This window comes from Hyperolius riggenbachi, chromosome 7, assembly GCF_040937935.1.
Source record: "Hyperolius riggenbachi isolate aHypRig1 chromosome 7, aHypRig1.pri, whole genome shotgun sequence".
NCBI classification, from domain to species: Eukaryota; Metazoa; Chordata; class Amphibia; order Anura; family Hyperoliidae; genus Hyperolius; species Hyperolius riggenbachi.
The window spans coordinates 289,574,301-289,597,851 of NC_090652.1; the positions used below are offsets into that span (position 1 = coordinate 289,574,301).

Consider the following 23,551-nt stretch of genomic DNA (forward strand, 5'->3'; position numbering starts at 1 on the left):
ACAGGCGCGCAATCAAGGACGAGCATCACCGGGCCTGGGCATGCGTACTAATGCGGGACATTGCGACCCGGAAGTGGTACACAGCCAGTCTGCCCATAGATGTTCACTGGTGAGCTGTTCACCAACATCTCTATTGCCTAATATCTCAAGACCACCCTTGGTGGGGGGTGGGGGGGAGGTGTCATCCACTATTGTTTCTTGTCTGCAGAGAGCGACTTTCAACCTGAGTGGGGTCAGGTCTAATCTCCCCACCCACACTCTACTGCTGTTACAGTAGTTGCCTTAGTGGGAGCCCAAATTTGTGAGTATCCTTTCACATTATTTATGTGACACATTAATTGTGCTAATTATCAAGGGCTCTTGATTATCTCTCCATTTGTATTTTTCACTTTAAAGGGAACTAAGCACACTATCTTTCACTGGAATTTCTCCTGGCATAGAAGCTGCCAATTTCCCCCATCCCCTTCTCACAGTCATTATGTATACAAGTCAGAGATGTTATCTTCACACATTCACTCTAGATAACCTCTTTGAAGAAACTGTCCTAATTACCCAACCCCCTCTGTTGATGAAAAGATATTGTTTACTTCTTGATAATGACTACAATAAAACAATTAGCTTCCTGAAATCTCTGCGGCGGCTGCGAATGGAGGGGCAGACCTGCTGAAGAAGGCTAATAAAACTACTTTGACTGTAACTTTAAAAAGTTAAAATGGAAGTTTATTTTAACAATGAGACACATTGTTGGCATGCATTTTTCATGTGCTATTGAGATGCCCTGGGTGCTAAAAATGGTGCTCGGTTCACTTTAATGAGAAGGCCCTGCCAGTAGAAATTGTTGGATACTTGGGTTTAATCAACCTAAGCAAATTGTTTTGGCTGACACTCAGCTAGCAGCTCTGTCATAAATGAGTCAGCTACGCTGTATGTGCTGCCTATGGAGAGGGGAAGCGGGCAGGAGCCCCGTACACTTGTTAGATAAAACCCAGCCTAGGGGGTTGATTGTTTCTGCCCAATCTAGCGCGAGTACAGCTGCCCCAGATTCCATCTGACGCCTCGGCCAGAGGAGCGATTCTGCCAATCATTGGCCGAGAGCATTGTTCTCACCCCGCGTGACATCACTCCCGTGCCATCCGCCAGCTCTCTCAGCCCCTCGCATCACAGCAGAACACAGGCAAGCTAGCAATGCGTCTGTAGGACCTCGCCCTGCAATGTCATCAGAGGGATCCGATCCCCTCCGGGCGACATGCCTCAGACGTGTGTACAAGGGATAGGTGTGGGTACACACATCCAGTTTTGATTGGCCAATGATGCACCCCCGGCATGTGTCCCTCCAAGCATATCTGTGTCCCACCTGTGTGAAGGGGGTAAAGGTTAACCTGTAACACAGGTGTGAATCCTGGCCTCCTCTGTTGTCTGGCATCACAAAGAGCGCCTGTACCATGTGACACCGACATGTGTAGCGGCGGCGCTAGGATGATTTCAAATAAATTTCATGCTGGAATCTATTGGAAATCGGTTGGCAGGCAATAGATCCGATTTGATCAGAGAGGGGATCTATCCAATGGTTAATCTGGTGGCAGATTAAGAGAAGTATGGCCCCTCAAAGAGGAAAATAAATAAATCAATTGATTGCAAAGTGAGAAATTAAAAAAATGAAGAGAGATCAGGAAATGATTGATATTCGCCATGTGATTTGTTCATGTTGTTTGATCCACAATCAGCCTGCATGTCGTCATCTTTACTACTGGCAGACATGAAAAAACAGACTGCACCAACTGCCATTATCTATAACCACACCCCCTAACGATGGAATATACATATGCAAAGAGAGAGATGCTAGTTGCATGGCAGTTTGAAACAGTTATTTCCCTCCTTTTTCAGCAAAGCTCACAGACAGGAAACAGTAAGGCCTCGTTCAGACTATACGCGCTGCCGTCCGCATTTTGGCAGCGCGTATAGTGTGCGACACGCAAGAACGGTAGAAGGGCATAGACAGCCCTTCTACCGTTCCCATCATATGCGCTGCGTGGCAGCGCGATTGCGCTATCGCGTGCTGCACGCATTTTTGGGAATCGCAGCGCAGATCCCATTCATTGTAATGAATGGGATCTGCAGCGCAGCGCATAGGAGCGCAGATGGCGTGCGATCGGACGCGTTGCGTTCCAATCGCACAGCCATCTGCGCTAATGATGTGAACGAGGCCTTAGGACCATGGTCATGACATCACACTGTGGGAGGGGTTTCACCACAATATCAGCCATACAGACCCCCCTGATGATCTATTTGAGAAAAGGTAAAGGTTTCTCATGGGGAAGGTGTATTGGCTACTGATTGGGATGAAGTGCAATCCTGGGTTACAGATCCCCTTTAAGCTGCAATCAAAGGAAGACTAGGAACATTTTAGAAGCATATTTTTCAAACCCAGCTATCTGCATATGCACAGAATAACTGTTTAGACATACTGGAGGTAACCTGCCAGTAATATGAAATGGGGCTAGGAATCAGCTGCGGTAATGATCAGGGCTCTGTTTTTAGACATTTTAAGTGTGAGTAAGGGAACGGTTTAAAGATGTGTAAAGAATTGATTTCAGAAACAAAACAAGAGGCTAATAAAGCAGTTTCCCCGATTGGTCACACACATCGCCACTGTCTAGCTGGCCCTCATTAATCCCTGACTAATGATGCTGCTGACACTGCACAGCACAAAGAGGCCAGTGAGAGCGCTTGCAGCCTGAGGCTGACTCCTTGGAACACCCAGAGGAGCGAGATTCTCCTCAGCATCTACTGATGTCCTCCTATCATCACTGCTGACTATTCATCTCTTACTATCCCTCCCTTTATAGAAAGGCCGGCATTCTCCTCAGCATCCACTGATGTCCTCCTATCATCACTGCTGACTATTCATCTCTTACTATCCCTCCCCCTCCCAGCCACCAACACACCTCTGTCTATAGAAGGGTCGGCATTCTCCTCAGCATCCACTGATGTCTTCCTATCATCACTGCAGACTATTCATGTATCACCTTACTGTCCCTCCAACCCCCTCCCACCCCCTTCTTTTTTTGCCACCAACACACCTCATCACTGCTGACTATTCATCTCTTGCTATCCTTCCCCTGCCACCAACACACCTTCCTCTATAGAAGGACCCCATTGTGTGCAGGGCGGCACAGCTAATGATTGCGGCTGCTTTGATCAGTGCTGGATCTTCACTGATACTAATTGGCTTGACAAGGCATCAGTGGCCATGTTAATTTTTAGAAATCGCAAGCCTGTGATCTGCTAATTAGGTTGAGAACAGCGGCTTACCTTTAGGCAGCAGCAGAGCGTGAGGTAAACTACGGAACCTCTTCGCCCCTCTTCACAACTCCCTCCACTGGCGCCCTGTCCCCTCAGAGTTACACTTTAACTGCTCTGTCTGATATAAAAAATCATCCACCATACCTCCCCTTCGTATATTTCAGATCGCGAGATTCCAGGAGTTTTCCAGATCAGCCCCTACTCTATGGAACTCCCTCCTTCCCCACATCTTCAACTCATTCAAGCAGGCCTTAAAGTGTACTTGAAACAATAAAGTAAAAGCATTTATACTTACCTGGGGCCTCCTCCCTGTAGTCCGTCTGCTTCCTCGCGGTGAGACAGGCAAAAACAGTGAAGGAGATTTGGACACACCTTGCGCTGCCATGGGCCGTATACAGCTACAGTGGCGCCCAGACAGTAATTTGGGCGCTGTTAAAAGACAGCACCCAAATTACTATAAAAACAGCGTGATTCGGCCACCAGCAATAGCTGGCAGCCAAAGCACATCTTACCCCTGAGTCCACAACGGCCTGGAGGGGGAATAGTAAGAAACTCTCTAAAGACCCTTTCTGTTTTCTAGTATAGTTGACAGCTTGTCAAATTCAGTGCGGTTTCCGGAAAAGTAAATAGAGGATAAAGCTGCTGAGAAACAACGAGAAAAGGCATCTAACAAGGTTTCGGTGCAGGAAAGTTCAAAGATTCACCACTTCTCTTTCAGCTTATCAAGGCAAGAGTGTGGACTCTAAGCAGCATTTGTGACAAAATGAGCAAATGAAACCATTAAAATGAAAAAAATGACACTCATTTCCATGATACCAATGTTTTTCACGTCAGGTTCACTTTAAAGAGCATCTGTGTAAAAAAAAAAAAAAAAAAAAGTGCCCCTGGGGGGGTATGGGAGGGGAAAGCCTCTGGATCCTGATCAGGCTTCCTCCTCAGTAGAGAGGATCCAGAACTGGGACCCGCTGAGGATCTCCTTGTCGGCCGTTTGTCGACATGCGCACTAGCGGTGCTCTGATTGGGCTCTGGCGGAAGTAGAGGAGCCCAACTGGTCCGCTTACAGCTCAGGTGTGAGCCGTATGCGCCTGCACAGTAGAGCGGACCCAATCAGGATTGGCTGTTTCCGCCGGTGTCTGAGTGGAGAAGCGCTACTGCGCTTGTGGGCAGCTGAAATGGTAAATATTGCCACTCTGTGTCCGGGGGAGCCACTGCTGGATCCCCTCTGCTGTGGAGGACGGGGGGAGCCGCTTAAGGATTCAGAGGCTTCCCCCTCCTGAGGTAAGTATCCCCCAGGGGCTCTTTTTTATTACAGATACTATTTAAAGTGTAACTGTCGGGCATAAAATCAAAAATCTATTCTTTATTTTTATCTGGTAAACCAGTAATAAGGATGTTAACCAGGCAATCCAAAAGTTAAAATCACTATACTTTTCTTGTTGATAAATGATCATTCCCCAGTTTGCCTGACTCTTATTTGATACACACAAGATTTGGTACACGAAAAGGAAGTTGCAGGGCATGCTGGGCTGTCCTTTTTTGCTTCTCTACTTTCCCCCCAGACCTAACTAATGCAGGCTGATTAGCTGAAGCCTTTTTCCCTCCTGTTTTCCCCTCCCACACCTCTGTTCCTCTCTGATTGGCCAATATTTCTAATGCTGAGACAATGCACTTTCTATAGTGAAGAGCGGGCAAATCAGGCAGAGGGGAGTAAAGGATGAAATTACATCAGGATTGGCTTCAAAATAGCCACGCTTAAAATGGGAAATGCTGAGAAGGATTTTCTCTCTTTTTTTACTGTAGAAAAATCACTAAAATCAAAATGTACACAGTGCAATACATCTGTTATGTAAGTAGAGCAAGTATTTATCTACTTATATATGTGTTTTTTTTCTGATGTAACATAGCTGACAGCTCCTCTTTAAAGTGAACCCGAGGTAAAAAAAAACTGATGAGATAAACAATTATATTTATCCTCCTACTCCTAAAAATGACTTTGTAAGACATCCCAGGATTTTATTTTATATTTAAACATTTAGAAAGTAGATTGAATGTTTTGTTGTCTCTGCTCAGTTGCAGTCTATTTAGTGTTCCTAAATGAAAATACATGAACTATATCGACCCTTTCTCTCTCCATCTGCTCTCAGAAATATGTAGAAAATGTATTTTGCCACAAAAAACTTATATGGTGGTAATTTGCTTATCAGTGATGTTTACTATATTCCTGACAAGGTTCTGACAAGACAGAAGCTGTCATTTCCAGCCTTAAAAATTAACTATTTCAGGCAGCAAAATAAAACAAGTAAAACACCCTGGTTATTAATAGGTTTAGTACTGTACATACACATGTTTATCTCATTATGTCACATGTCACCTCGGGTACACTTTAAGCCAAAATGTAAAAAACAAAGCATAGATTCAACCAAACATTATATAAGTGGAATAAAGCGTGCTATATAGCTTGAGTACGCAGTCCTACACTTGCGAAACAAACTTTCGAAGATGTAAACATTCGATATGTCAGTTTCTCAATTTTTGGGCGCAGCTTGAGAAAGTCAGAGCGAAGCTGAATGAGCCAATCCTGTGGTCAGATAAGAAGCTTCTGCTGCACTCCGATAAGAAAGTTACAGCAATAATCGGGTATCGTAGTTTTATCTGCAGCGTAAACAACACAGAAATAACCTGGCTACATGTGTATAGCGTCATCTGGGAACGATATAGGTCAGAAATTCCAGATTCCTGCCAGATCTCCGGCCCGCAGCATCAAAGCAGACTAAACATATCCAGGAAAGATGGCACCGAAATAGGCTCATTAGCTACGGCAATCAAACCAGGAAAAAACAGCAGAGATAAGGATCTGCCAGGAGACAAGGGGTCACTTCCTGGTTCAGACTAGTTAAACGCTCCTCTCCTGTAATTGCACACAACTGGAGTGTAGCGAGCAGTCAGAAAGTAAAAGTCTCACTAATTAATAGAAGGATTGCTGCATGAAAGACGACGAACATGCACTTCGTGGTTATAGTTTGAAGGACTTTTTAGCCCCTTACACACTCCTAGGCGTTCTGGTTCACCATGAGCTCTCTGGGCAACCTGTAAGGGCCCGTTTCCACTAGTGCGGTGCGATTTCTTTGCGGAAAACGCATAAACGAATTTGGATGTGAATTCGTATGCGTTTGTATGCAAATTCGCATGCGTTTTCGTGTGTTTTTGTAAGTATGTGATTTTAACCATGCCAGTGTCTGTGTGCTTTTACATTGATTTTACACGAAAACGTATATGAATTTGCATGGAAAATTTGCATAGCGAAAATGCAATGTGAATCCCTATTAAATACATTACATGCGAATCGCAAGCGGTGTGTGCGGTGTTCGAAATTCTGATGACTTTTTCCTGCACAGCAAAACGCTCAGATTTCCTGACAAGTGGAAACAGGCCCATTTACTTGTATTGGTTATGCGAATCTGCATGCAGAAAATGCATGCGAATCCGCGCTAGTGGAAACGGGCCCTCACTCTGGGTGTTTCAAGTCCTACCACATCCACTCTCCCAATGTGATTGCACTCACCAGAAGCGCGTCTTGAGTGTAAGCATATCATATATAAAGATGTCAGCCAAGGATAATCTTCACATAAAACCAGCTTTCCAATTTATTGCCACAAGTGATACAGGTTGACAGAGGGTACATACGATCCTACCGCGGATATAACAGAGTCGCACACCACCACACTGCCTCTCCTGTTTCTTCCTCGTATTCCCGTGACGTCAGCGTGCACACCTCCGACTCCGCCCTGTAGGCGTCTGCATCTCCAGCCCTTAGCCTGTGAAAACCTAATTCCCCCTCCTCCTCCCTCCTCCCTCCTCCCCCATTTCTGGCTAGTAACAACTCCCCCTCCTTCTGCCCAGACTCAGCTACATAAGCCCTTGCTACTGTCTGAAGATGCCAAGGCTCTCTGAAAAGCTGTGGGCGAGGCTTGTTTAGCTTATAGAGAATTGGAGTATTAAAACAAAAACAAATAAGTATTTGGCTTGAGGAATGCCCTATAAACAATATGAAAGGAACACAATCATGCAATGAGTAAAAGTTTATCTCAAATCCTTTTTATAACACGCTTGACACATCATTGCGTTCCAGCAGTTCTGGAGGTGTGGCTAGATTACAGGAACAACAAAGGATGATTTGCATATTCTGCACTGATGCATTGTGGGCGACATCATATGCTCGCTCTAACCGGGATAATTGCAAATACCTTCAGTTTTAAGAAGGCACATTTCTGTTTTGCATACCTTTACGCTGTAAACCCTGCCATTCGATATCCGAGTCTCAACCACGGAGTATTCTGTGTGATTGTTGCTCGGTGTACGCAGTTTTGTACCATAAATCCAACACTGCCTTGCTAGCCCCATTGCAGTACTGATTTTTAAACACCCTTGAACATTGGTTGAATTGTGTTGCTGGCTTAAAGGGAACCTGCAGTGAGAGGTATATGGAGGCTGCCATATTGATTTCCTTTTAAGCAATAACAGTTGCCTGACTAACCTGCAGATGATCTGCCTCTAATACTTTTAGCTCTAGACCCTGAACAAGCATGCAGCAGATCGGGTGTTTCTGACATTTTTATCAGAGCTGACAAGATTAGGTGCATGCTTGTTTCTGGTGTGATTCACACTACTGCAGGCAAATAGCTCAGCGGGGCTGCCAGGCAACTAGTATTGTTTAAAAGGAAATCAATATGATAGCCTCCATATAACTCTCACTATAGTTCTCCGTTAAACAATACCAGTTGACTGGCTGTCCTACTGGTCTATTTGGCTGCAGTAGTGTCTGAATAACACCAGAAACAAGCATGCAGATAATCTTGTCAGATCTAACAATAATGTCAGAAACACCTGTTGTGGATGCTTGTTCAGAGGCTATGTCTAAACGTATTAGAGGCAGAGGATCAGCAGGACAAGCAGGCAACTGGTATTGCTTAAAAGGAAATAAATATGGTAGCCTTTATATCGCTCTCACTTCAGTTGTCCTTTAATTTAAACTAGACATACTACACCATTGTGGGCTCTCATTTTTCTTTTTTTATTTTCCACAAATACTATAATACATTTATTGGATCAGATTGTATTATGTATAGCTACCTGAAGATAAATAAATGAGACAGTTGTAATCACTTGAATTTGATGCAGAGATAGTTTAAAGCAGTAGGATCAGCCATAGTATGCCAGGGGAAGAAAATCGCATATATAAGTAGATAAATACTTGATCTACTTACATAACATATGTATTGTACTGTCCACGTTTTGATTTCAGTGAATTGTATTTAGTAAATGAAGAGAATTCTGTTCTTGGTGGGAACCATGTCTTTTGCCCACAGTTTGAGGCTAAATCCTGATCTAATTTCATCCCTTAACTTTTTTTTCTCTTTTTTCCTCCAATCGCTGAGTCACCTCAGCCTTGCTTGTAAACACCAGTGAGCAGAGGATAATGTTTCAGCTAGGCAGCAGTCTGCTCAGCCAATCAGTGAGAAGCAGGAAGGTGGGAGAGTCATTGGCAATGGCACAGAAAAGAGCCCGGGGGAGAAAATATAATAAAAGCAGAGAGATTCCTGAATAGATTGGAGAGCTTGCACTGCAGAGTGAGATTTCTGGCAGCATTTTAAACACACTGTAGTAGTAGTAGTAGTAGAATTTGTTTTTTTGGCTGACAATCCCACTTTACCAAATCAGTGCTGGAATTCAGGCGATCCACGGTGAAGTTACCTCGCCAATCAACTCAATTGCTTTGTTGGTTGCTGAAAAGAGCTGGAGGCCAGAATGGCGACCGACGGTGGACAAGCATTGCGGTGTGTTGCACGCATCGCACCGCAACGTTAATTAGCCTTCGGGATTACCACGGTAGTCTCCCTTCTGGCTGCAGGCCAGTGGGAAGTGAGGCTCTCTAACGCTCACTTCTTGTGGCCCAAGTTAGAATTGCGCAGAGGTGTATTGAAAAAATACGCTTATGCGCACCGCAACGCATCGTTTTTTTTAAAAAGCTGCATCGCCTGATTCTGATTCGCCCGCACGTCGCCACATATTGCCCGCCAACACGTTGTTGTTTTTGCGGCGAATCGGGCACTTCTGGCCAATCGTATTGCACCAGCTATGAAATGCCCTATAGCCTTTCACTGGCGTAACATTAACCTGCGGAAAAACCGGGCAACGCAACTCTCCGTTGTGAGAGGGGATGGAAATGTTGGCGTAACCTGGAACATGCTCCACATATCATTAATGCTCACTTCATTAAACCGCAGGCTGCATATTGCATAAAATATCATGTCTGGATGAATTGTCTGTATCATGTGACTGTTACATGCCCTGCTTTTGTCTTGCAGCATCAGTAAAGAAAGCATTGTGGATGTGGAGGGCATTGTGCGCAAAGTGGACCAGAAGATCGAAAGTTGCACTCAGCAAGAGGTGGAGCTTCATATTGAGAGAGTAAGTGCGCTCTACTGTGTGCAGCGTGTGTCTTGCGCCTATTCCTGCCCACCCCCCACACCTTACACTGCTCCCTCTGCTCCTATGGTGTGTCCCAGGGATGGCCAGGTGTCAGTGCTGTGCTCCCCTCTGGTGTATAGCGTATGGTGTGTGCCAGCAATGGCCAGGTGTCAGTGCTGTGCTCCCCTCTGGTGTATAGCGTATGGTGTGTGCCAGCAATGGCCGGGTGTCAGTGCTGTGCTCCCCTCCGGTGTACAGCGTATGGTGTGTGCCAGCCATGGCCAGGTGTCAGTGCTGTGCTCCCCTCTGGTGTACAGCGTATGGTGCATACCATCCATGGTCAGGTCAGGTGTCAGTGCTGTGCTCCCCTTTGGAATACACTGTATGGTGTGTGCCAGGGATGGCCAGGTGTCAGTGCTGTGCTCCCCTCTGGAATACACTGTATGGTTATGGTGTGTGCCAGCCATGGCAAGGTGTCAGCAGACATCTGTGTGTGCGGCATTCTCTGTTTCTGATAAAGCTATTTCTGTCCTGGTTACAGATCTACGTGATCAGCGCAGCCGAGCCCCGCCTGCCTCTGCAGCTGGAAGACGCCATGCGACAAGAAGTTGAGGGGGAAGAGGTGAGCGGTACTGGGCCCGAGTGTTTTATTAGAGAATTCATTGTTCCGTGTAATGGTCATGTTCACACAAGTGGGAAAAAATCTGCTTTATTTTTTGTGGATTAACTACGATTACAGATGCAGATCAACTGAATGGTATAAGGCTAGGTCCACACTAGACACAGTTGCAAGACGGACACTGCAGTCCGGATCAGGGGAAGATTAGGGGAAGTACCCACCGTACTGCAAACTGATGAAAGTGCATCAGTTTTGCATCAGTTTCCGTTCAGTTTTTCCCTGACAGAAAATGTCTCCATCATTAGGAAGGAGTGGGAGGATTTTTTTGGGCCAATCATAAAGCTCAGGCTATCCGTTTTCACATCAGTTTTTTGCCTGTGGAGCTGAAGATGCGTTTTCTCATTGCTTTTCGCTACCCCTGCGTGTATCCGTGGTCCTGATCCGTTGCGTGAAAATGCAGCAGATCCGGACCTTCCGTTCAGGTTTTGAAATTGGGTCCCCGCAAACGCAGACGGATCCGTTTTTTACTTGGGTGAGGCTGGCTGCTATTTTGAACATAAGTATCCGGGACTCCGTTTTTCATCAGGTTTGAAAAACGCAGCCACGGATACGTTTCCGGACCTAGTGTGGACCAGGTCTAAGTCGTGGTGCTTAAAAATCACATATAGAAAGAAAAAACACAGGTAGCCGGTGTGTGGAAACTTTTTGGTGAAGTTATTAAAGGACACCTGAAGAGAGAGGGATATGGAGGCTGCCATATTTAGTTCCTGTTAAACAATACCAGTTGCCTGGCAGCCCTGCTGGTCTATTTGGCTGCAGTGGTGTCTGAATCACACCAGAAACAAGCATGCAGCTAATCTTGTCAGCTCTGACAATAATGTCAGAAACACCTGATCTGCTGCATGCTTGTTCAGGGGCTATGGCTAAATGTATTGGAGGTAGAGCGTTAGCAGGACAGCCAGGCAACTGGTATTGCTTAAAAGGAAATAAATATGGCAGCCTCCATAATCTCTCTCGCTTCAGTTGTCCTTTAGAAGACAACTATCGCGAAAAATTGTCAAAGTTAAATCAAAAAATAAATCTACATTTCTCCCTGAGAAGAATGCAATATAATTTTTTCATTTGTCACCAAACACTTAAAGAAAACCTGTAACCAAAAAAATCTCCCCTGGGGGGTACTCACCTCGGGTGGGGGAAGCCTCCGGATCCGATCGGGGCTTCCCCTGTCCTCCTGTGTCCCACGGCTGTCTCGCTGTGCCCCTCTGAACAGCGGGGATGTAAATATTTACCTTCCCGGCTCCAGCGCAGGCGCAGTATCGGCTCTCCGCCTACTGCGCAGGTGCATGTCTCCTGCGCCTGCGTAGTAGAGCGGACCCGACAGAGATTGGCTATTTTTGCCTATCTCCAAGGCAGAAAGCCGTAACAGCGCCCCTGCTGGAACCAGGGAAGGTAAAGAAATGAGCGTTTGTCAGGCTTGTCGAGGGAGGATTGTCGGAGACTTCGGGGGAGCCAGCGCTGGATTGTCTGCAGCTAGAGGGATGGGGGAAGCCTCAGGGTCACAATGAGGTGAGTACCCCCCAGGAGAACTTATTTTTTGTTACAGAGTCTCTCTAAGGTGTCCATTAACGATAGAATTCTGCGGAAGATCAATCATTTCTGATCACCACGGTGATCAATCATAAGCAGTCGGTCATGCCCATTAACGTTCGCAAACCTGTTAACCAGTTTGATCACATCAATCAAAGCGATCTATTTTTTGGATCAATCCCATCAATCTGATTAGATTAGCGGATTTCTGGTCATTCATGGCCATGACCGATCATTTGCGATGGATTGCCTTCATGATTGTATCTTTAATGGCCACCTTTTGCAGTAGGTACTGAAAACCTGGCAAGTTTTGGACTACTTCATCACCTCGGGGGCAATCGGAACTCTCAACTAAACGGCATGTCTGTGGGATAACGGGGACTGCACTTTTGGAGCGTTTCAGGTGGGTTTTGGAGGCATTTTAAATACTTACCGAAACCCCAGTGATATCTGGCAGTCTCCCTTAGCACCTCCTAGCGGCTTTCCGGTGCAGTGCACGGGAGCCAGCATGTCACCTGACCTGATGCGGGCCATGTGACAGGCCGACTTGCATGCACGGAGGATGCCAGAAAGCTGTTAGGAGCCCGTGAAGAGGTACAGGGAGGCGGCCAGACATTTCTGGAGGCTCGGTGAGTATTGGGGGGGGGGGGGGGGGGGGTTGTGCTTTTTTTAGCCGGTTGCTCAAGCAAGAGGCAAGCACATGTATCCGGCATCAGGCGATCCCCGCTGGTGCCGGATACTGGGGTCTTTGCTGTATTTCTTTATTTTACAAAAACGCATACTGAATGGCAGTTGCTCATTGCAGCTGCCATAATAGCATGCAAGCAAATAGGAAGGCTGTCTGGCAAGCATCTTTCTATAGATCCTTTCCAGGCAGTGCTTTTGTAAAGAACAAATGTAATACTGAAAATCCTCCTTGAGGGAATGGACTAGTCCAAAACCTGACAGATCTGTCAGCTTTTTCCTACCTACCATAGATTGACAGCAACATTGGAAAAAGGTCATTTATAGTGCATTTTACTGTGGATAAATGTACATTTTATATGTATGTATTTTACAATTTTTTGTGATAGTGGATATAGAGGCTGCCATATTTATTTTCTGTTAAAGAATACTGCTCTGTGATCTCCATCTCTGTTTCTCTCATTCTCTTTCTCTCGTTCTCTTTCTATCTTCATGTTATTATGCCAACTACTACCTATTTACTGAGGCATCTGTGTTTAGTGAGTGCTGCGTTCCATTGGTAGGCCTCTTCCTGACACATGTTACTAATCCTGAGTCAGTGATTGGTGAGCTGTCATGAGCCCCTTGGGACAGACCCCCTGCGTACAGCATCCACGTCATTCCAGCAGAAGGGAAGTCATTATGGTGCATAGCTTCGCAGTCTGTGCATCTCCTGTTTACACTGATACACCCACAAACTCTTGTGTAAACAGGTCTCCAGCTTCCACAGTTACTTTCCTCCTCTTCTGCTCTGGCGCTATATTTAGGTTTGGCGTAGTCGTCGAGCTATTATAGAGGTTGAAGTATGTTTATGTCCCGCTGTCCTATATAAGGGCCGGTGCACACCAAAAACCCCTAGCGGATCCACAAATGCTAGAGGTTATTGAAGCTGTGTTTCAGAGCGATTCTAGGCATGTTTAGAGAGATTTTCTAAACATGCCGAGTGTTTTTTGGAGTGTTTGTATGTAGCAGATGTTATATTGTGTTACAGTACAGCTGTAACTGAACAGCTTCTGTAACCACAACACTTGGAAAAAAACTGCTCTGATTTAGCATTTTTCAGAGCAGTTTTCCACTTTCCTATACTTTACATTGAGGCAGAAACGCCTTTAGAAATCTCGAAAATTGACATATGTTAGTTAAGCGGTTTTCCCCCCAAAAGCGTTTTTAAAAAACGCTCAGAACCGCTCTTGGTGTGCACCAGCGAACACAGTGTATCCAGAGCTGGAGACTTGGGTGCAGCCAGCGCCGCCATAGGCCGTAATATGAATTACAGCTATAGCAGCGCACAGGGAGTAACTTCAGCGCTGTCAGAAGATGGAGCTGAAGTTACTTTTAAAACACTATAATTCGGCCTCCAGCAATTGCTGGAAGCCGAATTATTTTATCCATGGTGGCCTAGTGGGGGAATAGTATTTAATACGGGCGGGAACAGCAGCAGGATCAGCCATATACCAGCTGTATCCTGCGCCCAAGTCTCCCACGCCGATTCCTCTCGTACGCTGCACCAGACCTCAGACTGTCCACAGTCCTTCAGCAACAACTGTCCTGCAATTGCCACTTTTGCTGGATGACTTGTATCTTCCTGAATCTCATGTTTCGTTCCATCAGACTTTATGTACACGAACACTGTATAACATTTTAAAAACTTTAGGCCTAGTACACACTACGCAATTTTTACTTTCGATCCTATGTCCGATCAAAAAAATGGTCGGATCTGGAAAAAAAACCCAAGCTCAAAATCGATTTGTTTTTCAATCAGAAGCAGAGCGGACACGCTGAAAAATATAGATCAAAATACTGGCTATCGTTCCATGTGTACGTCCTTTTGATACATTTTTGATCGATATCCAATCGGAAAAGGGATCGAAAAACTGATGCCTGCATGCATGGAAGTGTATTTTTACAATTCACTTCCGCATTCCAAAAACAGGGAGTGACTGCAAGCAAGCGTCACTTCCTTTTTGGCTGGCTGGCAGCCTATTTTTTGGCAGTGTGGGCACTGCAGCGCAACACTGCCACCAATGTGCAGTCTGAAGCCGGCCTCAAAGAAGATACCAAATTTAAAGTGAACCAGAGACGAAGCACCCTCATGTATTTTACCATATGCTCTTTGCTTCATCCTTTACTGCTCAGCCTGCTTGTTATCAGCCCTGATAAAATCCCCGACTGAGCATTCAGTCTGGCTTTGCTCAGGAATCATTATAGCTGAGTCATTTTAGCAGAGCCAGAAGGGGGGCAGGCTTGGGCTTGAAAAGACATCAGAGAAGACAGACTCAGCTATAATGATTCCTGAGCAAAGCCAGACTAAATGCTCAGTCAGGGATTTTATCAGGGTTGATAACAGGCAGGCTGAGCAGTGAATGATGAAACAGAGAGCAGGGTAGGTGTTTTCTCTAATGTTCCCACTGATATATATGGTAAAATACATGAGGGTGGTTCTGGTTCACTTTAACCACTTGAGGACCGCCCCCAGCCGATGGGCGGCGGCAAAGTCCGGTCCCAAACGACCGCAATACGCCCATCGGCGGGAGCGGCTGCGGGAGTGGCTATGCGGCGATCGCGTCATTCGTGACGCGATCAGCCTCCGGGGACTGGCTCCGCCCACCGTTTGCTGTAACCCACCGGCCGTTCAGAAGCGCCGGCGGGTTACTAGCACCCGGATCGCCGCTGAAACATTGTATAATAGGCTTTGTAATGTATACAAAGCCTATTATACTGGCTGTCTCCTGCCCTGGTGGTCCCAGTGTCCGAGGGACCACCAGGGCAGGCTGCAGCCACCCTAGTCTGCACCCAAGCACACTGATTTTCCCCCCCCCTGCCCCCTGATCGCCCACAGCACCCCTCAGACCCCCCCCTGCCCACCCCCCAGACCACTGTTTGCACCCAGTCACCCCCCTAATCACCCATCAATCACTCCCTGTCACTATCTGTCAACGCTATTTTTTTTTTAGTCCCTAATCTGCCCCCTACTCCCTCCTGATCACCCCCCCACCCCTCAGATTCTCCCCAGACCCCCCCTCCCCCTCGTGTACTGTATGCATCTATCCCCCCTGATCACCTGTCAATCACCCGTCAATCACCCCCTGTCACTGCTACCTATCAATCAGCCCCTAACCTGCCCCTTGCGGGCAATCTGATCACCCACCCACACCAATAGATCGCCCGCAGATCCGACATCAGATCACCTCCCAAGTGCAGTGTTTACATCTCTTCTCTCCTCTAAACACCCACTAATTACCCATCAATCACCCCCTATCACCACCTGTCACTGTTACCCATCAGATTAGACCCTAATCTGCCCCTTGCGGGCACCCAATCACCCGCCCACACGCTCAGATTGCCCTCAGACCCCCCCTTATCAATTCGCCAGTGCAATATTTACATCTGTTATTCCCTGTAATAACCCACTGATCACCTGTCAATCACCTATCAATCACCCCCTGTCACTGCCACCCATCAATCACCCCCTGTCACTGCCACCCATCAATCAGCCCCTAACCTGCTCCTTGCGGGCAATCTGATCACCCACCCACACCAATAGATCGCCCGCAGATCCGACATCAGTTCACCTCCCAAGTGCAGTGTTTACATCTCTTCTCTCCTCTAAACACCCACTAATTACCCATCAATCACCCCCTATTACCACCTGTCACTGTTACCCATCAGATTAGACCCTAATCTGCCCCTTGCGGGCACCCAATCACCCGCCCACACCTCAGAACGTCCTCAGACCCCAGCCCTGATCACCTCGCTAGTGCATTGCTTGCATCTATTTCCCCCCTCTAATCACACCTTGAGACACCCATCAATCACCTCCTGTCACCCCCTAGCACACCTACCCATCAGATCAGGCCCTAATTTGCCCCGTGTGGGCTCCTGATCACTCGGCCAAACCCTCAGATCCCCCTCAGACCCCCTTCCGATCACCTCCCCAGTGCATTGATTGCATCTATTTTCCCCTCTAATCGCCCCCTGAGACACCCATCAATCACCTCCTGTCACCCCCCTAGCACTCCTATCCATCAGATCAGGCCCAAAACATCCTGTCATCTAAGAGGCCACCCTGCTTATGACCGGTTCCACAAAATTTGCCCCCTCATAGACCACCTGTCATCAAAATTTGCAGATGCTTTTACCCCTGAACAGTCATTTTGAGAAATTTGGTTTCCAGACTACTCACAGTTTTGGGCCCGTAAAATGCCAGGGCAGTATAGGAACCCCACAAGTGACCCCATTTTAGAAAGAAGACACCCCAAGGTATTCTGTTAGGTGTATGATGAGTTCATAGAAGATTTTATTTTTTGTCAAAAGTTAGCGGAAATTGGATTTTTATTGTTTTTTTCACAAAGTGTCATTTTTCACTAACTTGTGACAAAAAATAAAATCTTCTATGAACTCACCATACCCCTAACGGAATACCTTGGGGTGTCTTCTTTCTAAAATGGGGTCACTTGTGGGGTTCCTATACTGCCCTGACATTTTAGGGGCCCTAAACCGTGAGGAGTAGTCTAGAAAACAAATGCCTCAAAATGACCTGTGAATAGGACGTTGGGCCCCTTAGCGCACCTAGGCTGCAAAAAAGTGTCACACATGTGGTATCGCCATACTCAGGAGAAGTAGTATAATGTGTTTTGTGGTGTTTTTTTACACATACCCATGTTGGGTGGGAGAAATCTCTTTGTAAATGGACAATTGTGTGTAAAACAAATCAAAAATGTGTCATTTACAGAGATATTTCTCCCACCCAGCATGGTTATATGTAAAAATACACCACAAAACACATTATACTACTTCTTCTGAGTACGGCGATACCACATGTGTGACACTTTTTTGCAGCCTAACTGTGCTAAGGGGCCCAAAGTCCAATGAGTACCTTTAGGATTTCACAGATCATTTTGAGACATTTGGGTTCAAGACTACTCCTCACGGTTTAGGGCCCCTAAAATGCCAGGGCAGTATAGGAACCCCACAAGTGACCCCATTTTAGAAAGAAGACACCCCAAGGTATTCTGTTAGGTGTATGATGAGTTCATAGAAGATTTTATTTTTTGTCACAAGTTAGCGGAAATTGATATGTATTGTTTTTTTTTGCACAAAGTGTCATTTTCCGCTAACTTGTGACAAAAAAAAAATCTTCTATGAACTCACCATACTCCTAACAGAATACCTTGGGGTGTCTTCTTTCTAAAATGGGGTCACTTGTGGGGTTCCTATACTGCCCTGACATTTTAGGGGCCCTAAACCATGAGCAGTAGTCTAGAATCCAAATGCCTCAAGATGACCTGTGAATAGGACGTTAGGCCCCTTAGCGCACCTAGGTTGCAAAAAAGTGTCACACATGTGGTATCGCCGTACTCAGGAGAAGTAGTATATTGTGTTTTGGGGTGTATTTTTACACATACCCATGCTGGGTGGGAGAAATCTCTCTGTAAATGGACAATTGTGTGTAAAAAAAATCAAACAATTGTCATTTACAGAGATATTTCTCCCACCCAGCATGGGTATGTGTAAAAATACACCCCAAAACACATTATACTACTTCTCCTGAGTACGGCGGTACCACATGTGTGGCACTTTTTTGCACCCTAAGTGCGCTAAGAGGCCCAAAGTCCAATGAGTACCTTTAGGATTTCACAGGTCATTTTGCGACATTTGGTTTCAAGACTACTCCTCACGGTTTAGGGCCCCTAAAATGCCAGGGCAGTATAGGAACCCCACAAATGACCCCATTTTAGAAAGAAGACACCCCAAGGTATTCCGTTAGGAGTATGGTGAGTTCATAGAAGATTTTATTTTTTGTCACAAGTTAGCGGAAAATGACACTTTGTGAAAAAAAACAATTAAAATCAATTTCCGCTAACTTGTGACAAAAAAAAAAAAAAATCTTCTATGAACTCACCATCCTCCTAACGGAATACCTTGGGGTGTCTTCTTTCTAAAATGGGGTAATTTGTGGGGTTCCTATACTGTCCTGGCATTTTAGGGCCCTAAACCGTGAGGAGTAGTCTTGAAATGAAATTTCTCAAAATGACCTGTGAAATCCTAAAGGTACTCATTGAACTTTGGGGCCCTTAGCGCAGTTAGGGTGCAAAAAAGTGCCACACATGTGGTATCGCCGTACTCAGGAGAAGTAGTATAATGTGTTTTGGGGTGTATTTTTCCACATACCCATGCTGAGTGGGAGAAATATCTCTATAAATAGACAATTGTGTGTAAAAAAAAATAAAACAATTGTCATTTACGGAGATATTTCTCCCACCCAGCATGGGTATGTGTAAAAATACACCCCAAAACACATTATACTACTTCTCCTGAGTACGGCAATACCACATGTGTGGCACTTTTTTGCAGCCTAACTGCGCTAAGGGGCCAAAAGTCCAATGAGCATCTTTAGGCTTTACAGGGGTGCTTACAATTAGGCACCCCCCAAAATGCCAGGACCGTGAACACACCCCACAAATGACCCCATTTTGGAAAGTAGACACTTCAAGGTATTCAGAGAGGAGCATAGTGAGTCCGTGGCAGATTTCATTTTTTTTTGTCGCAAGTTAGAAGAAATGGAAACCTTTTTTTTTTCTTTTTTTTTGTCAGAAAGTGTCATTTTCCGCTAACTTGTGACAAAAAATAAAATCTTCTATGAACTCACCATGCCTCTCACTGAATACTTTGGGATGTCTTCTTTCCAAAATGGGGTCATTTGGGGGGTATTTGTACTATCCTGGAATTTTAGCCCCTCATGAAACCTGACAGGTGCGCAGAAAAGTCAGAGATGCTTGAAAATGGGAAAATTCACTTTTGGCACCATAGTTTGTAAACGCTATAACTTTTACCAAATCCAATAAATATACACTGAATGGTTTTTTTTTTTATCAAAGACATGTAGCAGAATAACTTTCGTGCTCAAATGTATAGGAAATTTTACTTTATTTGAAAAATGTCAGCACAGCAAGTTAAAAAAAGTAATTTTTTTGCCAAAATTCATGTCTTTTTTGATGAATATAATAAAAACTAAAACTCGCAGCAGCAATCAAATAGCAGCAAAAGAAAGCTGTATTAGTGACAAGAAAAGGAGGTAAAATTCCTTTAGGTGGTAGGTTGTAGGAGCGAGCAATAAACCGTGAAAGCTGCAGTGGTCTGAATGGAGAAAAAGGCTCTGGTCCTTAAGGGGCGAAAAGACTGTGGTCCTTAAGTGGTTAAGGACAATCTTTACAAAAGGCTCTTCCAATCAATGTTTGATCATCTTATTAATCAAGCATTGTTCATCAAAGGTCATTTTGTATCTAAATAAGCACAGGGCCGGATTTTTGAAAAGGCCACAAAGGCCAGGGCCTTGGACGGCTGCAGTCTAAGGAGGCACCTGGACATGAAATTGAGGTTGCTACATATGAGGAAGTGGGCTTGTACCCACGTAACGCTCTGCCTGTGCTAATAAAACCTATCTTGTGTTATTTACAAACTGTATCATTCCAGAGGTAAGTCACCTCTATTTTTTTCTATTTGATCATTGTTTTTAACTCTGTATTATTTCATCCTGGGCCCCTCTTCACCCTTGTTGTTACCGTATGATCCGATCATTTTAATTGATCGGAAACAATAGTTCTGGCCCACCAATAAAGGGGAAAATGATAAGCAATCCAAACAACAACAAAAAATTTCAGAAATTTGGATCAATGCAATGATCAATCTTTCGTTGTAGATCAGCATCATTCAGGGCCTGGCAGAGGCGAGAGGCTCCAGCCTCAGGGCGCAGTGTAGGAGGGGCGCACAGATCGCTCAGCTATCACTTTCCTATTGTGTTTGAAGCGGAGAAATAAGAAAAGAGGATACAAGGCAGTGACTGCAAGCCAGATAACTAGAGATTAAGGTGTTGGGGGCCCTGGGGCGCCTCTTAGTCTAAGAGCAATCAGTGTGTGACGGCTGGGGTGGGAGGGATGGAGAAGCGCACTTTGGTATCTCAGCCTTGGGTGCTAGAGGGCCTTGTCCCGGCTCTGGCACCATTAACGCTTTCCAATCAGATTGATCATATGGTCGATCACTCAAGAGATTGTACCGTTAATGGGCACCTTTATGGAAATCTTTTTAATGGTTTTGTGTGTAGTGGATGAAGAGGCCCCTGAGAATGGCTCTCCAAGGCCTTCAGATGGGAGGATGGCTCTCCAAGATCATAATCCGGGCCTTCAGGTGGGACCGGAGTCCCCTTTTAAGCAGTTAAGTTATTTCTGCAGTAAAGCGTCCTGTTTAGGATGCTATTTATATCCCTCACTTAGCGGCTCAGCTCTGTGTCCTGGCTTGTTTTGTGTGTTGCTCGGTGGGAAGCTGCTGATGGGAATATTGACTCTAAGCTCTGCACTGTATTATGTTACCCTGCTTGATGTTTTTGTGTGTGTTTTCTTTGTTGTTTTTCTTTCTACTTTAGGAAGGAAGAGCTACTGTAAACCAGGATACCCGGCTGGACAATAGAGTCATTGATTTAAGGGTAAGGATTCAGCTCCGACTCACGCAAAACCCAAACTTTATTTCTTATTGTGCTTCTCTGACAAACAAGAGCCTTTTCTTCAGCAGGTGCCGCCAAATCCGTCAACAGGGAGGTTCTTTAAAGAGACCCTGTCATATGCTTATGAGAGCCACTCTTTATGACCATAAGTTACATTATAGTTTCACACTATTATTTTCCTTAATTATTATTATGTATTTTTATAGCACTGACATCATCTGCAGCACTTTACAGAGTACATAGTCATGTCACTGACTGTCCTCAGAGGAGCTTACAATCTAATCCTACCATAGTCATAGTGCAATGTCCTACCATATTATTATTATTTATTTATATAGCACTGATATCTTCTGCAGCACTTTACAGAGTACATAGTCATGTCACTGACTGTCCTCAGAGGAGCTCACAATCTAATCCTACCATAGTCATAGTCTAATGTCCTACCATATTATTATTATGTATTTATATAGCACTGACATCTTCTGAAGCACTTCACAGAGGACATAGTTATGTCACTGACTGTCCTCAGAGGAGCTCACAATCAAATCCTATCATAATGTAATGTCCTACCATATTATTAGTAATATGTATTTATTTAGCACTGACGTCTTCTGCAGCACATTACAGAGTACATAGTCATGTCACTGACTGTCCTCAGAGGAGCTCACAATCTAATCCCTACCATAGTCTTAGCCTAATGTCTTACCGTATTATCGTGCTATAATGATATAGCTCTGACATCTTCTGCAGCACATTACAGAGTACATAGTCATGTCACTGACTGTCCTCAGAGGAGCTCACAATCTAATCCCAACCATAGTCATAGTCCAGTGTCCTACCATTCTATTATTATGTATTTATATAGCTCTGACATCTTCTGCAGCACTTTACTGAGTACATAGTCATGTCACTGACTGTCCTCAGGGGAGCTCATAACCTAATCTCTACCATAATCAGTCTCTGTCTTATGTCCCTTAGCTGTAGGCCATATGAAACACTTGAAAGTATCGTGTTTTAAAGCAAAACAGAGCTGTGAAAAATTAAAAAAAATCTCTGGATAGTCCGGAGGCCTCCCTACTCAACTTCACCGCTGCTGGATGAGACCCTCATTCACAGCCCCACTCCCCTTTGTGCACAAAAGTGCAGCCGTACTGTGTCTGTGCAAATATACTCATGTGGAGTGAGTACAAAAATCATCCGACTCCTCAGTTTATGAAACCTCCCAACTCCTGGTACCCAAAATGACTCCAAATCCTTAATCTAATTCTTACCAGGGCTGTGGAGTTTGTACAAAAACCATCTGACTCCTCAGTTTATTGAAATCTCCGAATCCAGGTATCCAGAATTGCTCGGACTCTGACTCCACAGCCCTGGTAGCAGCACGAAGCTCCTAAAGAACAAGTGGCTTCAGGTTACTGCATCCGTAATTGTGCAGTATGGCCATCCTCAAACACGGCAGGGAGCGCCACCACGAGAACATATCCGGCAAGCTCTTGTTGGATATGTTCAAATCAAGCCTAAAGGCTTCCCTCTACCTAGGTAGGTATCTAACCTCCAGCTCGGGCTCACTTTAATGTGCAGAAACCTTCTTTTTAACTCAAAATAACGCAGTTTGGCAGAGCCAACACCAGCCCTATTAATTGCATGTATAGTTTGAATTTTAATGATCCCATTAAATCATGCCCTGGGTGCCACTTAGGAAGCGCAGGTCAGAGCTGCCTCTCTCCGATAATGTGCGCGGTCCCCTGCTAATTGATCTTATTATGATCCGCGGCCGTGATACCGCTTGCCAGTCCCGCCATGGCAGAGGGGTGACAGGATGAGATAGGAGGCACAGCAGCTGCCGACCCCTGATAAACAGATTAGTCTGCGGCCACATCCAGGCACCGTCACTCCCCCTCTGTCAGATGTCCGAGCTGAGCCGCCGCTGACACAACCATTGTGCAATCCCCCATGAATCAGCTTCCCTATGATTTCACAGCAGTGATGGCCCTGCGTGCAGAGAGAGGAGGAACGCTCAGTGGAGTCCAGCGTAAAACGAGCACCATTCTGCAGAAATCAATCATTTCTAATACAGCTTCATCACACAAGATGTTTCATTACTCTGAATAAACTCTGGGCAACCCTTGTATATAATGTAAAGGCCCGTACCCACTACGCAATTTTCCAGATGATTTGTCTGACCAACTATCTTTTGAGCTACGAGCGAGTGTTTGCGTGATCTTGTGACGCACGATCACGCAAACGACGCTTAGCGAGTTGCTGCAATAACAACCAATACGTTGGATCGGATCTTTAAAGGGAAGGTTCAAGCAAAATAAAAAAATGAGTTTCACTTACCTGGGGCTTCAACC

General features: G+C 45.3%; 1 protein-coding gene across 1 annotated transcript in view; it reads left to right on the forward strand.

The window, feature by feature from the left end:
* The window catches only part of DARS1 (aspartyl-tRNA synthetase 1), a 152,643-nt gene that overhangs the window by 84,682 nt on the left and 44,410 nt on the right, over positions 1 to 23,551 (forward strand). The window contains exons 7-9 of the mRNA XM_068245891.1: positions 9,669 to 9,771; positions 10,313 to 10,393; positions 21,120 to 21,179. Of these exons, the coding sequence (XP_068101992.1) occupies positions 9,669 to 9,771; positions 10,313 to 10,393; positions 21,120 to 21,179 (244 nt within the window). The remainder of the gene's footprint in view (positions 1 to 9,668; positions 9,772 to 10,312; positions 10,394 to 21,119; positions 21,180 to 23,551) is intronic.